Here is a 16,955-nt window from a genome sequence, read left to right on the forward strand (position 1 = left end):
TTTGTATATTAGATGTGCATACATAATTGTAGAATAGTTTTAATCTCTCATCACTACTAGTCTAGGCTATGATTCCAGAACCTTAGTCACTTAATTTTTTTTTTTATGACCATTTTATATGAGGAGATTCAAGGGTCATTTTATTCTTTATATTGAAATTGCATACATTATTACTTTATTTACTTCCTGAAAATTTAAAACCTAGATTTCTCTATATTTTTCTATAAATGAACTTTATCTTATACTTAATAGCAAAATGAAATAAAAAAAATGGCAAATGGGGCCACCATTCATTTTCACTCACAATTTGCCTTCAAAAGAAGCATGCATTTTTTGTTAAGGTCCTTTTTTCTGGTGAAATAATAGCAGAAATAGCAAAATAAAAAAAGAACTAAATTACAGAAATCGCTTTGATTTTACAATTATTTACTGTATGTACAGCTTATTTGAAAACAACAACAACAAAAAATAGGTCACCGATGAGTTGAAAAAGATATTTCAATTTTAATGCCAAAAATTGCAATTTTGCACCAAAGGGAGATAATTTTGGGCTTTTTCAATGATATCTACATTTTAAAAGTCGCCTGGGGCCAACATGAATTGATGTTTTGGAATGATTTTTGTACCATATGATAAAGTAACAACTACTTAAGGTAATGAATAAAATTTGTAATAATGAAATTGTGATTAATTTTTAATCAATGATTTGTAATAAGCATTTTGTGCGATCAAAATTGGTCAAAACAAAATCAAGTACATTGTAATTATGAATTATTGACTTGCATTGAAGCCATATTCATGTCACCTTTAACTTAACCTCCTAACTTCCATGTGAGGTTATTCTAGGTATTTGGTGGTTTCCTTTTCACTTGTATATATTTAAATCTGTATTTTGTGTACTGCTGTCTGATTTTCACTTTAGATAATGGCTTTGTCAATTTCTCTACTAATTTTGAATGTAACTGTGATCTGACACCCTTCTATCTCTCCAATTGCATTTTTTCTTTCTCCTAGCTTTATTTTCACTTTGCTTTGCTACAACACAAAGGTCAAATGCATAATGTATTGTCCAAATATTTTATGGTATGGGTCATCAATTGTCTGTTATTCTAAAATGTCTTCATTCTTCATTATATGTTTAAAAAAAAAACACATTATTAATATCAGATTTAAAAGAAGAAGCATGTAAGTATATTAAACAAAACCAAACAGAAAAAGTATCTCTTACAGTCAGAAAAAACATTACAGATACATCTATTTGAAAAAATAATTTTACACAAAATGATCAATATGACCCAGATTATTGAGTACCATAAGATCAGAGATATATTAAATAGAAGAGAATATATCTCATTTAAGATATATAATGAATTGATCAAGTTTCTGGCAGATTGAAAATCACTCCAATTTTATTTTAACAATTACAATATGATTAGATTACACCAGTAGTAAGAGAAGAAAAGGAAATTAAAAAAGAGCAAGCAAAGGATGAAGAAGATGCCCAAGATAAAGTAAGAAAATATATTTGAAATTCATAGCTTTCATTAAAAAATTGAGATAAATAATGATTATTTACCCCATGCAACAAAGTTCTAGAGGGTACAATGTTGAAGACCTGTCTGTCTATCTGTCTCTCCATCTGAAAGTCTGTCAGTCCTGTTCTTGTCATCACAACTCATCTGAAACCACACAACAGATTTCCATGTATATATGCATATCCAGAAGATAATTTTTATCAGTTCACTTGTGTAGAGTTCTTAGTCATTGAACTTAGGAATCTACTTTTATGTGTATTTCGTTGAACTACTCAATATTAATACAGTACTAAAAATAAACTGTTTAAATTTATAGTACTTAAAATGTACAAATGATTACAGCAAACAAGCTGTAGATTTTTATGGGGGGGAAGAAAGTAGTTCATTTCAGGTAGCATCATTTTACAGTTCCAGCTTTCACATATTTTATACTATTTATTCTGTATACATTCTTTTTCAATGAAATCTAAAAGAAACTAATTTTATGAAATCTGTAGGTTGAGAATGAAGAAATAGAGGTAGAGACTGATGTGGAGGGAGAAAATACATCCAAAGAAGAGTATAATGTAAGAATCTGTTCAGGAAAAAAAAAAGTAATTTGATTTTTTAGGAATTGAATGCTTCTTTTTGTAAATATATTTGGGTGTAAAGACTTTGACCGAAGTACATTTCGTATGAAGCGGGGAAGCATTATACAACCATAAAAATTGAACAACAGACTTAATTTTAAATGCCTTGATAATCCTAAGAAAAAACTGACTTAAGCATATTCTAATTGATTTCATTACTGACTTTGGATATGGACAATCATCCATGATTATTCAATAAAAAAATTAAAAATAGATGATAAAAAAGTACTTCATTTCAGGTAGCATCAGTCGACAGTTCCAACTTTCACATATTTTATACTACTTATTCTGTATACATTCTTTTTCAATGAAATCTAAAAGAAACTAATTTTATGAAATCTGTAGGTTGAGAATGAAGAAATAGAGGTAGAGACTGAGGTGGAGGGAAAGAGCACATCCAAAGAAGAGTATAATGTAAGAATCTGTTCAGGAAAAAAATAAGTAATTTGATTATTTGGAATTGAATGTTTCTTTTTGTAAATTTATTTGGGTGTAAAGACTTTGACCGAAGTACATTTCGTATGAAGCGGGGAAGCATTATACAACCATAAAAATTGAACAACAGACTTAATTTTAAATGCCTTGATAATCCTAAGAAAAAACTGACTTATGCATATTCTAATTGATTTCATTACTGACTTTGGATATGGACAATCATCCATGATTATTCAATAAAAAAATTAAAAATAGATGATAAAAAAGTACTTCATTTCAGGTAGCATCAGTCGACAGTTCCAACTTTCACATATTTTATACTATTTATTCTGTATACATTCTTTTTCAATGAAATCTAAAAGAAACTAATTTTATGAAATCTGTAGGTTGAGAATGAAGAAATAGAGGTAGAGACTGAGGTGGAAGGAGCTAGTTTATCCAAAGAAGAGTATAATGTAAGAATCTGTTCAGGAAAAAAATAAGTAATTTGATTATATATCAATACAGATTCAACTATCTATTTGTGTTAATTTAAGGTATAAAAGGTTACTTTTGAAGCATTACACAACCGTAAAAATTGAACTGCAGACTTAATTTTAAATGCCTTGATAATCCAATGAAAAAAACCTGACTTAAGCACATTCTGATTGATTTCATTACTGACTTTGGATATTGACAATCAGCCATGATTATTCAATACAAATATAAAGAAATATAACTGCAGATGAAAATGATCTTTGTCATTGGAAAAATGGAAAAAAGATAATATGAACATAAAAAACTAGCTTAAATATTAAAATCTTTTTCATTGACATTATAAACTATTATTATTGAGACATATCTTTTTTATGTTTTGTAGACAGCAGAAAAGCAGATATCTCCATTGGCGCAAGCAATTGACAAGGTTAAATATATTAAAGCCCGGTGGCCAGCATGTAGACAAATATTTTGACAAACATAACAACTTGTATATGCGTTCTTTAAAATATAAAGCATGTTTATATAGGGGGAGGATTGATATCTCATAAACATGTTCAACCCCTGCCCCATTTTTGTGCCTTTCCAAAGTCAGGAGCCTCTGGCCTTTGTTCATCTTGTATTATTTTAATTTCAGTTTCTTGTGTACAATTTGGAAATTAGGATGGTGTTCATTATCACTGAACTAGTATATATTTGTTTAGGTGCCAGCTGTAGGACACCTCCAGGTGCAATAATTTCTCGCTACATTGAAGACCTATTTGTGACCTTCTGCTATTGTTTTTTCTATGGTCAGGTTGTTGTCTCTTTGCCACATTCCCCATTTCCATTCTCAATTTTATTGTGATGTCTGTTTCATTCCTTGTCCTAATAAGAGTGCATTTTTTTTAATATTATGGTATAAATCATTTCTTTTGATTTTTTTTTAAAGCACCAGCAGTTATCCAATAAAGGAATTATTTGAAAACATCTCAGGAGTATGTTTTTTTTTCAAAATTGTACCATTTCTCCATTTAAACCATAAGAAAAATGATAGGACGTTAAATGTGTTAACTGTTTATATGATGAATACAACTGCAACAAGTGTATTATTTTTTGATAGTTAAGATTTAACTGTTGAGAGTGGAGAAATATCACAATACATGAGGTACAGTGGTGGAAATTGTTTGTCTTATCATTTTTATCCTTCCTTTTAAAATATTTCGAGGAAAGTTGTGTACTTTGGATGTGAAGTCATCATGCATGGTCTCCTTTTTACATGACATCAAAATAAGAAAATTCAGAAGAAAAGAAGAAAATTTAATGTCACATTTAAATTTTAACCAATCATTCGCTGAGAACAGATTTTTCATTGTGAGAAATATTTTTCTCACACCGGTCATGAAATGTAAAAAAATAGAACAAAAATTAGAGAAAACTGCTTAATACATTTCATGAATATATTTTGTGTCATATCATTTTTCTTCTAGTGGGGAAAGGTTTTTTGTATGACAATGCATTTATCATATAAAATCAACATTATAATATCATAATGAATTATTATAATAAACTTTAAATTTGTTTGTATAGAAAAATGCTTCAGATATCATTCGACACATTGTCTCACAAAACTTCAACACAGATTTGAGCGGTTTGGAGAGCTGCAGCCTGGTAACTGGTGAGATACAGTTTCAGCCTAGAAAAAGACCATTGAGGTATTGCCCTTTTTGTATATTTACCTCAATATTTACATCAATTTCTAAACCATAATAATGTAAAAAGTTCTTGATGACCAAAAAAAGCGTATATTTTTCCGTTTTTTCTTTTTTAAACATAACTTGTTCTGAAGTTTAAACAACAATATTATGTAATCATTATTTGGGGTTATAATTAGCACATCCATATTGATACATTTCATTAAATAAAAAAACCATTGACGGCAAATATTAAAGAGAAAACCAACATCTGATTTTATAAATAGATGACAAACATCGTGTTTTATATTTTTCCAAAAGAATTGCAACAATACATTTTTTTAAGTCATATGAAACCGCAAATAAAAAAAAAATATGCATATAACAAAATGGATAGTTTTCATTATTAATCTTATGTACATTTACTTTTTCCTGAAGAAATTCTTTAATTTGTATACACAACAGGCATGGGTCTGTCACTGAAACTAACTATTATCTGATTGTACTTATTTAATGTGCTCAATATGTCTTTTTGGTTGATTGTTTACTATAAGGTGACAATTGGTAAACTTTGGAATCAAAACACAGCATTTAATGAGCTGCCATATTTGTTTAATCATAACAGACAGAGAAAAAAAATAGTTTTGAAAAAAAGACAAAATCTTGCACAGAGGACTAAGTTTATGTTATATACATTCATTGGTTTAAGACTTGGATAAACTGTATTTTTCACCAGTGACTTCTATATCTGAATATGTTTAAATATGCAAAACTTAATAGGTTAGCAAATTTCATTTGGCTGTCAAAAATACTTGTTATTTCTGAAAAATATTTTCAAAGGAGAATTTGCAATTTATATACCTGTTTCATGCACTTGTCTTATACAGCTAATATTTTCTTATCTTGTAAAATACAAGGACATATAATGGACCGGATATTTTGGTGCCAGGAGAAGGTCGGATGAGTGTTTTCGACCTCCTGAACATATTTCCAGATTTTGCAAAAATTGCGGTTTACCTTTTTGCAAAATCCCATTTGGACCATTATGTACAGCAGGTTTGTCTTAATTTTAGAGCTCTTTATTTTTGTTAGATAAATTCCTCATTATGTCAGCTGAAGTAATCAGTAAGGGTTTTAAAACTAAATAAAATTGGTATTAACCTGTTAAGCTGGGTTTTTTTTTTTAAAGTTAATCATCATTTGCATATGCATAATTGGGGGCAAAATAAAATGGCAAGTAATTGAAAATGCTGAAAGAACTTTTAAACTCCATGAAAGTAATTGTGAATTGTGAATTGTTGTAGTATCATAAAGTTGACATGGACAACATCAAGAAGGCCCTAAACAACAGAGGCCAAAGCAAGACAGTCAGAGACCTGTTAATTGAGGAGGCCAAAAACCTGTTGACAGATGAAAAAATTGGTATCTTACTTTACAAGAATATGATCTGGGGTTTTTTTTCTTCAAAAATATTTTAATATGTCAAAGGAAAAGTATAGTATATATCTGATCAAAAACATAGCACATTTGTATTTTTTGAAAATAAAGTGAGACCATTTATGATTTCTGCATACAAATGTTGAGAGGTTCACACAAATTTTGCAAAGATGGAGTTGAAGTTTCTGGAGTCATAGAATAAAGTACTAACCTATATTTATTATTATGGTTAGGGGAAAGGACAATAAAAGGCTGCAGTCTATATATGTAATGAAATGTTTGTAAGTAAGTCAATTGATTTTCATTACTAAATAGGAATTAGGAATTATTTGTGTTCCTTGCATTTGTCTCTAACATTTCCATAAGTCATTATTTTAAGCAATTATTGTTTCCTTATAGGTCCTGCAGCATTAATGTTTACTGCAGGATACCTTAGGAAAGAGCTGGTGATACACAATGAAGAGGGGGTTACGGACTACTTGTGTGCCTGTCCTTGTGCTGAAGGGGTAGAAGTGCAGCACATCTATCATGATAAGGGAGACAACTTCTACCCCTTATCCCATAAGGATTTATGGAGAGGTATGTAAATTCTGTCTTTTACCGATATTATTAAACAAGTATAGAGAAAATGCATTTTTATTCTAAATGTTACATTCTTCATTCTGTGTTTTTGCCATTTTCATCTTTTCATTGATTTCAGGGAAATTAAACAAAAAATTAACACGAAGAGATCAGTTATAAATGCTGTATATATATTTTGGCTGTTGTTTAATCCTGGTAATGGAAGTATTATTTTGACTAACTGGAGTAGAACATGAACGTCTTCATCTGAATACATCTATTGTAGGCTAGTTCAATTCCAATGGGAGACAACTCTTGTACTATTTTACTTATTAACATTTTCCTTTATCTTATTTAATCCTTTGGTGATGGAAATATGACTTTTAACTAACCACTAACAGGTACATTTAAAGTCTTCATCTGAAGGAGAATACATTTATTGTAGGTTGGTTCAATTCCAATGGGAGACAACTCTTGTACTATTTTACTTATTAACATTTTTCTTTATCTTATTTAATCCTTTGGTGATGGAAATATGACTTTTAACTAACCACTAACAGGTACATTTAAAGTCTTCATCTGAAGGAGAATACATTTATTGTAGGTTGGTTTAATTACAATGGGAGACAACTCTTGTACTATTTTACTTATTAACATTTTCCTTTATCTTATTTAATCCTATGGTGATGGAAATATGACTTTTAACTAACCACTAACAGGTACATAAAAAGTCTTCATCTGAAGGAGAATACATTTATTGTAGGTTGGTTCAATTCCAATGGGAGACAACTCTTGTACTATTTTACTGATTAACATTTTCCTTTATCTTATTTAATCCTATGGTGATGGAAATGTGACTTTTAACTAACCACTAACAGGTACATAAAAAGTCTTCATCTGAAGGAGAATACATTTATTGTAGGTATGTTCAATTCCAATGGGAGACAACTCTTGGACTATTTTACTTATTAATATTTATGGCAATTCTTTTAATCTTTATTTATTAGAGTTTAAATGGTTCTTGTAGAAGGTTGATTCCTAGGCTTTCATTAGAAGACAAATATTTCTCCATATTAACATTGCTGTAGACTTTTCTTTATTTTGTCTACATTTTACACGAAATGATTATCTGTCAGATTGATAAACAACTTGTATATGTATATTCTACAGCTGATGGCCCAAGTACCCGTTCAAAAATCCCAGACAATTACCAGACATTGGAAGAGGATAATAAAGGGTACTTAATATGCATCTTTTTATTTATTGAATCTGTATAAGGCTGTGAAGTACTTTCTTCAACTAAAATAAAACCAACCCTCCTGTCAGTTGAAATCAATCAATCAATCATATTTAAAAGACTATGAATGGCTCCTGTGGTAAATTTATTGCATCTTTTTATGGAGGTAAAAATATATGTAAATGCCATCTGATGCCAGGACCCTGGAATTAATTTAGTGATAGCCAGTTTTACTGTTTAATATATTTTTTCCTTATTTTTAAATGACTCTTTTTAAATGCGTAACTAAGGTCATTTGTTTTATTGTTTTATTTCGGGTCTGTTATAGCAGACTTTAATTTTTGCATAGTAGAATACTTCATTTAATAAGATTCAATTGAGAATGCAAATTTAAAACTGTAACACTCATTTTCTATATATTTCAGATGCTTACCAGGAATGGAATCAGATTCAGTGTAAGAATTCAAAAAAAAAAGTTATGATGTGTACCATGTTTACCACAAAAATCCATTGGTGTATCAATATAATACCTGCATTTCATAATATATCAATAGTTTAATTGCTATTAAATGTATTTTCCATTACCTATTAATGAGCAGGTTGTCTGCATATTGCTATTGTAAAATATCAGCTGACAGTCACAATATGAAGCTTTTTTGTTGAGTGATCTTAGTGAAAAAGATCAGAAAGCCTTCATTTTGTGACTCGAAACTGATATTTTACAATCTCAATCTGTCTCAATATACAGATAACCGGATAATTGATTTTTTTTATGTGCTTTTTTTCTCTTTGTTGACTTGATAAGTTAGGGTCAAACTAATAAATGTCAGTTCAAAAATTGTAACGTAGCTGATATGCCATAATAAAAGTAATTAAGGCTGGGTGTTCGTCACATAGCTGTGATATGCAATTTCATTATAAGCTGAGCTAAAAGTGAATACAAATGTATAAGATATTGTAATATTACCTCATTCTCAAATGAAAGAAATTTTCAATCTTGGCATATAAAAGTCATAAACACTTAATCAATACAGTTATTATAACAATAATATCATTTTTATATTTTATTGGAACAGAATTTTTCGCCGATATGGACATGAAATATGGCAGGGTGACTTAAACAGACTTTCAAAAGGTCATTGGTTGGATGACAGCCTTATTTATGTTGCAATAAGGTGATTACTTTACATAACTTGTACTGCTTATATGCAGCATTCATCATTATGAAAAGAGTTTGTTATCAGCATTATTCATTAGTATATGTAACTGGAATAAATAAAATAAAATAAACAGGAATATAGCAATAAACTGTGTTAAAAAAATTTGGACAAGTCAGATTACTTTACACTTAAAGTTGGTTTTGATAATTAAATATTATAAACCCTTGTAAAAATTAAAATACAGTTGTTTTTCAAAATATACAATTGATATGCTTTAACACATATTTATTAATAATGTATTCTAAAGACATCATCAAGAGACCTATGCAACAGAAGAGATTTACACATTTGATCCAGTTTTCAGCAGGAAGCTGTTAGCCAAAGAAAATTGTCCTGATGATGGGTAATACTTAAATTTATCACAATCAATGCATTTATAAATATCTGGAAAGAAATTATCAAACTTCACATTAAAATGCCATATCTTGATTAGCTAATAACAGAGTAATCATTTACTATATCATATGGCTGAAAGGGTGACAATCTTTTTTAATGTCAACCTCTTGTCTAGAACAATAAAACTAAATCAACAATTCAATGTCTATGAATTGAATACTAAAGTAATTGAACACAATTCTTAAGTTCTACATGCATGCTCAAATTTTATCATTTGATTGTCAAAATAAATTAATAAGACATTTTGCTTCACTTAGAACTCTTGATTTTTGCTAATGTTACCTTGTCTTCAAACCATTATAAAAATCAGGAGATTGCCTCTCAAAGTCAACTGTTTCACTGAAAGTAAACAAAAGTTATCTTACTGCATGGGGCTATGTAATTTTTTATAAAAAAATTTTTTTTTTTAAATTTTATTAGAAGTAAAATCTTTCCCATGTAAATAGAAAATTTCAGAATTTGAGATATAATTACAAGCTAGGGCATCATGGACACATTCTTCTTTTATTTTTAAATAATGTTGTCATGTGGATAATTTAATAAATCTGTTTCAGTTCTAGGCTGATCCTACATTCCTGCAATATAGACCTTGTGAATGCCTATAGCAGAAGAATACCTTTTGAAGAGAAGCGGTTAATACTGATCCCTATATGTGACAAGTTAGTTTAGTGATGTATCATCTTGATATCATAACTCAATATTTAAAAGTATTATCTTATTTAATTTATTATTCATTGAAACTTTTGAATGGATATTGTAAAAGTAAATATCACTAAATAGATCAGGTTTATCATTTGAATGACAAGTGCACATTTCTTAATATCAAGACTCCTCAATTGATGCTTAAATTAAAATAGTAAAAAAGGTCAAAAATTTTAGAATTTGATTAATTCAAATTTAGGCAGACAGATAATTTTAAAGTATTCATCTAGTTAAGTTAGATATACCAAAAGTTTATCTTATATGATTGATGTTTCAGTACACACTGGATTCTGGCTTCCTTTTGCCCAAAGACTTTCACTGTAACCATTATGTGTTCAATGGGAGGTTGCTATAGAAAAACAGCACAATCACTTGGAAGGTAAAAATAAACAACAATTGTTCATTAAGGAAAAAGTTTTATACCAATTTGAATCTCATAAATCAATTTGAATAGAAACAAATCAGTCAATCTTCTTATGAATTTGAAACATGGGGAGATAGAATAAACATCTTGTCATAAATGTACCTACCGCTATGCATAAACAACACAATCCTAACTATTACACATTTGATAATTTTACGTATCAATCTTAAATATTTATTTACAAATGCAATGAAAAAAGCATTTTGAATATCAATTTTCAAAGTATTATTTGGTTTGCCTATGATTAGATAATAGAATGATAATCGGGCAAGATTAAATCCTTTCACAAAAATTCACATCTTGAAAACAGAAGAATTTTCATATATTAATTTTTTACTTAAATGAAAAATTACGGATAAGAGTTATGATTTTTACCAGTCTGTGATTCTATTCAAATTCGTTATAAACACTGATTTACTATTAACAATATCCAAATCTATATTGATCAAGATCAATTTTTATTATACTGTTCTGTTTTGCAGATACTTTGCTGCAATGTATGCCAAATCTTTTGAGGATGTTAAAATAAGTCATGCAAAGGTAAAGTGTTTTGTTTGGTCTATTTTATATGTATTTCCTGCAATTAGATAATTAGTAGTATATATAAAGCGAAATTCTTTTGTCAAATTATACCCACAATAAAACATCACAGAGTAAGAAATAAATAGTTACATATATGCTTATTGGCTAACTTGTTATAAAGGGTAATAGCAAATTTGTTGTCCTGAGTTATCCACTTTTTATTGAAGCAAAACATGAGAACAATACTAGGTATTGTAAATGTACTTATGTGATTTTGGCTCCTTTTCAAGATATTTGAGATTTAAAATATGACAGGAAGAGGCTGACTCAGACTTTTACCTTATATTTCCATTCGTAAGATTTGGGTTTCAAAACAAAACAAAGAAAATCAAGAATCTTCTAAAATATTGGTATATGACCTTCCATGAGTTATAAAGTCTTTTATGAAAAAAAAAAATGGGTGTTATGGGCCAAAATATATAACATTGTATTGTATGGAAAAACCTCACCTAAGTACATCCTTAAGGGACAACAGACTTGCTATTACCTTAATTATTAGTCATTTACACTTTTCTTTTGAAAACAATATAAAAATGAAGAGTTGTGGAATGCGTGCCAATAAGACAACTATCTACCAAAAATCAAAGAAAGTGGATGTAAGTGCTTTTCCAAGATACACAACTATAAAATCTGTAAACCATAACCATTCTGTACAATTCTACAGCTATATCATTGTATTACAAAAAAAACTGAAAAAGTTGAAAGAAAGTGTTGCTCTAAGCAAAATATCGATTCTGGTTATAAATTTCTGTCTAAATATTCTGAAACAATTTGAATGTCATTTTTTTTTAAGATTTTGTTACACTAACATGTTTGCAAAATGGCCATTTCTGTTCATAATTCTTTACATAATAGAGGTTTGTTTTTATAGGTTCAAAAGCAGCAAAATGGGAATGATTGTGGCGTATTTGTAGTTGGATATGCTGAATGTTTAATGAAGGTACTGTTTTTAATATATATATATATATACATACTGCTCACATACCGAAGTGCATCATGAACGTACTAGTTATAATTACTGCAATTTATACTTTTCAACAAAATAAAAACACAAGTAGCATATTGCCATTAATTTACACCAAGACGTCAATAAATTTAATTGAATATCCTGCATTTATCATGAAACACATGCAATATAAATGAAATGAAAGGAAATAATACTACACATGCTCACACCGACAACTTCATAGAATCACTTTACAAAGTAAAAAGGTCAAATGAAATAAATACTCAATAAGTAAAAAAGTAGAAAATAGATGTCTTTCAGTAAAAGATAGACCCAAAAATAATATGTTTCTTAATTTCTATTTCATAGCATATATTATTTTTCAGAATGGGAATCTTGCAGATTGGAAAGTTAAAGGCAGATCGCAACTTCTCAAGATAATTAAAAAAATGTACTAAACTTTTGTGAACTATCAATGTAAAGATAAAAGTTGATATCATGATGTATTCATAAATGAACAACAAAAATAAAACATGCATGCCAATTCTTTGAAACTGTAGTAAAAAAAGAATACAGAAATAAACTTTTTAGAACTAACAGTGTGGTAAACTTTCATTGGGTTCACAATAAAACTTGGAATTCTAGGATATTGTGAGCTTACTTAAAATATGTACAAAAACTTTGTCCCATATAAGTACAGTGTATTATATGTTATTCAGGTCTCAGACAGGGTATTTACTGTGACATTCCCCGCTTAAGAGTTTATATCCCCTGAGCCGAGTATAAAAATATTTCATTTGTGTAGTTTTTCAATAGATTTTGGCAATATACTTAACACTTTTGTCATGTATTATGCTTATTCAAATTGCCTTACTGTTTGCTTTAAAATTCAATTCACTTGGTTTCAGTTAGCTTACGCGTAAAAAAACCAAACTGATATTATTTTCATTGAAGTCTTTAAACTAGCTAATTCAGTTAACTGATGAAAAAAAAGTACATATATTTTACTAGGATACTCTTTATTCTTATCAGAATATTATTATATCTAAAAATACATCAATTAAGATATATAATTTTTCTTTTTCTCAAAGAATTTTTTTTCTTAATATATAATATTGGTACTTATATATGTGCACTACAATTGTATGAGTGATCAATTTTGTCAACTATTTAATTAGGTTACCTATGGGTTAGCATAGCATTGGTTTATTGTGTGTTAGCTCCTAACAGGCTATTATTTGAACTTGGAATTATTTTTAATTATGGAATTTCCATAATTTCTTGTGTTTATTTTTTTTTTTTATTACATTCCATGTTTTTTTGGGTTTGAGCGATTAATAAAACTTTCCGGACAATGTATTTTGGTTACGGTACAGTGCATTCTATTGAAAATATACTATTTTCTTTGTATTGATAGAAAGTGTTGTGTGCGCAGCACAGAACATTTCATGAAAGAAAAAACATGCCATTTATCAAAAAATTCTATAACAAGAAATCAAGCAAATTCCATTATTGAAAATAGTTCCAAGTTCAAATAATAAATAGTCTGTTTTCTGTTGTTGTATATACATGTTTTTCATAATTGTATTGTCATTACTGTACAGATATTTTGTCTATTTATGTATGTATGTATATTATGACCTCTTGTACACTTTTGTTTCTGAGGATAATAAGACTTTGAATCTTGTGTCTTGGTTATGGGTAATCAGAAAGGTATGACTAATGGATGTGTATTTTTCAAAAGCCTCATTTTTTATTATCTTAATGAACACCATTAACGTTACATATTACATATGTTATATATGAAGTATGAAACTTTCAATTGTAGCATAAACTGGTATTTTTGTCTTTTCATGGACTTTAGTTTTTACATTTACTGTAACATATTTTAGGTATTCACTTATGTTCTTCAATATTTTAGACAGCTTTATAATTTTTTTATTTTTTTTGTCTTGCTTCTATGGTTTTCCAAATTCTATTTTCACCTTAAATGTTGATTCCCTGTTCTTCTTAATAATAATTCATATTGATTAAACCAGTTACACTTTTTAAGTAGATAATGTGATGCCTTCTGTTCTCATGTTTTTGCTTGGAGTGACCTTTCATACCTGCTGGTTGTTTTGTAAAAAAACATTAATTTGATTTGTATTATTTGTGTGTTCATTTGATAAATGTCTATTTGTATTTTGTAATTGTCATAAATTAGTTACAGCTGCCCATACACACTATCAGATTTTTTTTACTGCCATTCCATAACTTGTACCCATAAGTTGGTTTCAGTCTATTAAGTTTGGTGAAGGAAATTAAACATAACTACATATTCCACATTCATTATATTTTACCTTCAGATTATAGTATTGCCATCAGTATTCACTACTTTGTTCCTTCCTTACACAAGATAAACATTATCCAACTTGTTTATATTAGAACTTTCCTGTCATTCATAGCTGTCCACTTTCACAATCTATATGTTTAAAGCTTTGAAGTGTTTAAGCTATACAGCTTAAACTATATAATTTGTGTATTTTGTATACTAATATATGTTTTGTAATATTCATAATCTTTCCATTAAAAATTTAATGCTTTTTTGTCTACTTTGCACAATTTAATAATTAAGATTTACTCATTTTGACGGTTGAATAAATGTTAATCCGGTATAGAATGGTATTTTATCAGCCTTAAACCTATGTTGATTACTTTTATTTAGATTGGGCACATATCAGGCCTTCTTTTGTTAATGGTTGCCATTAAGGCTGATCTTGTATAAAATGGATTTATCAGCCTGTGCTTTGTTAATGGTTGTATGAAGGCTGATCTTGTATAAAATTGAATTTATCAGCCTGTGCTTTGTTAATGGTTGTATGAAGGCTGATCCTGTATAAAATTGGATTTATCAGCCTGTGCTTTGTTCATGGTTGTAATGAAGGCTGATCCTGTATAAAATTGGATTTATCAGCCTGTGCTTTGTTAATGGTTGTAATGAAGGCTGATCCTGTATAAAATTGGATTTATCAGCCTGTGCTTTGTTAATGGTTGTAATGAAGGCTGATCCTGTATAAAATTGGATTTATCAGCCTGTGCTTTGTTAATGGTTGTAATGAAGGCTGATCCTGTATAAAATTGGATTTATCAGCCTGTGCTTTGTTAATGGTTGTAATGAAGGCTGATCCTGTATAAAATTGGATTTATCAGCCTGTGCTTTGTTAATGGTTGTAATGAAGGCTGATCCTGTATAAAATTGGATTTATCAGCCTGTGCTTTGTTAATGGTTGTATGAAGGCTGATCCTGTATAAAATTGGATTTATCAGCCTGTGCTTTGTTAATGGTTGTAATGAAGGCTGATCCTGTATAAAATTGGATTTATCAGCCTGTGCTTTGTTAATGGTTGTAATGAAGGCTGATCCTGTATAAAATTGGATTTTAGTACCCAATTAATGAATCAACAGAACCAAGTTTAAAAATCAGACAAATTTTAAATATAGCAACTGATGTATATACCTTTGTATTTACATGACCTTATATGAGTTGTAAGCTGTGTTTAAGAAATGACAATCTAGCAGATAACCCCAGGGTAAGGACATCTAACCATGAGCTGTACATTCAATAAACACTGCATTCCGATGGGAACTAACTGTGCTCCTCTTTTGGAGACTTGTTCTGTTCTATATATTTTACTTATGCCTTAGGAAGAAAGAAGTAACCCATATCTTCCAGGGCTTATATTTCATTGCTGCTAACCAGAAAGCCATCAAACCAATAGTTCCAAGTGTGTTGGGGGGGGGGGGGAAACTCTCTTCGTTAATTTTATTTGTTCATCTTGAATATGACCTATCTCTTATACTTTTGCTCTGGTTACTATTTTCACAAACACAGGAGGGCATACGTTAACTAGGACCAGTTTACAGTTCAGTAGCACCTGATATCACCCTTGGTGGTTTTTTCGGGGTTCAGTATTCCATGACTTTCTTTGTGTACTGTTGTTTGTCTGTTGTTTTTTTCTGTTTAAGCCCTGGTGCTATCAAAAAATAAAGATATGGTATGATTTCAAATGAGACAACTCTCCAAAATTGACCAAATGACACAAAAAAAAAAACAATTATACGTCACCGTACGGCTTAAACAATGAGCAAAGCTGATACTGCATAGTCAGCTTTAACATGCACAGAGATGAAACTGTAAAACCATTTGAGAGAGAAAACTAACGAACCAACGACACAGCTAATTTAGCAATAAACTAAACTGTACAATAATAGTTAATTGCAATATTTTTTTCGTTTACTCTAAATATACATGAAATATTTGCTACTGGACACCTACCAACAAGGCAACAGTGAAGTATATAATGCTCCAAAATGATCCCAAGAGTGAAGCACTGTGAAAACTTGCAAGATTAAGGAGTGCATCCATAAGACGATTTTTATAATTATATTGATATAAAAACAAAAGATTAATAAAACCGCTGTAAGCAAAGCACTCTTTATTTTTGCCATTCTTTCTGTTATCTGGGGTCTGTTTATTTGAATAAAAAAGTCATTGCAACAATTTCGTTTACAAATTAATAGACATCCATCTATTCGGAGTACTACATATTTCCTCAGGTGTCCTAGTATAGCCATCTTTGATTGTTTAGATTCACTTATTTGAAGTCATATGGATATATACGTCTTAGCCAGTGACAATTTTACAACAGATTTATCGTC

General features: G+C 29.4%; 1 protein-coding gene across 4 annotated transcripts; it reads left to right on the forward strand.

Moving 5' to 3' along the window:
• Positions 1–1,378: 1,378 nt before the first annotated feature.
• LOC134711351 (sentrin-specific protease 1-like) lies at positions 1,379–14,700 on the forward strand. Of its 4 annotated transcripts, none has more exons than XM_063571899.1 (18): positions 1,379–1,511; positions 2,033–2,128; positions 2,510–2,578; positions 2,986–3,054; positions 3,459–3,503; positions 4,646–4,770; positions 5,667–5,805; positions 6,054–6,171; positions 6,586–6,765; positions 7,918–7,984; positions 8,410–8,439; positions 9,061–9,159; positions 9,452–9,547; positions 10,155–10,259; positions 10,580–10,681; positions 11,209–11,266; positions 12,180–12,248; positions 12,641–14,700. In XM_063571899.1, the coding sequence occupies exons 7-18, from the start codon at positions 5,710–5,712 to the stop codon at positions 12,710–12,712; spliced, it is 1,092 nt and encodes a 363-aa protein (XP_063427969.1). In that variant the 5' UTR covers positions 1,379–1,511; positions 2,033–2,128; positions 2,510–2,578; positions 2,986–3,054; positions 3,459–3,503; positions 4,646–4,770; positions 5,667–5,709; the 3' UTR covers positions 12,713–14,700. The 4 variants fall into 4 exon arrangements, with proteins under 4 accessions (XP_063427969.1, XP_063427968.1, XP_063427972.1 ...); XM_063571898.1 differs by having other exon boundaries at positions 2,033–2,101; XM_063571902.1 differs by lacking the exon at positions 11,209–11,266 and having other exon boundaries at positions 2,033–2,101.
• The last annotated feature ends 2,255 nt before the right edge of the window (positions 14,701–16,955 follow it).

The sequence above is a fragment of the Mytilus trossulus genome, chromosome 3 (genome assembly GCF_036588685.1).
Source record: "Mytilus trossulus isolate FHL-02 chromosome 3, PNRI_Mtr1.1.1.hap1, whole genome shotgun sequence".
NCBI classification, from domain to species: Eukaryota; Metazoa; Mollusca; class Bivalvia; order Mytilida; family Mytilidae; genus Mytilus; species Mytilus trossulus.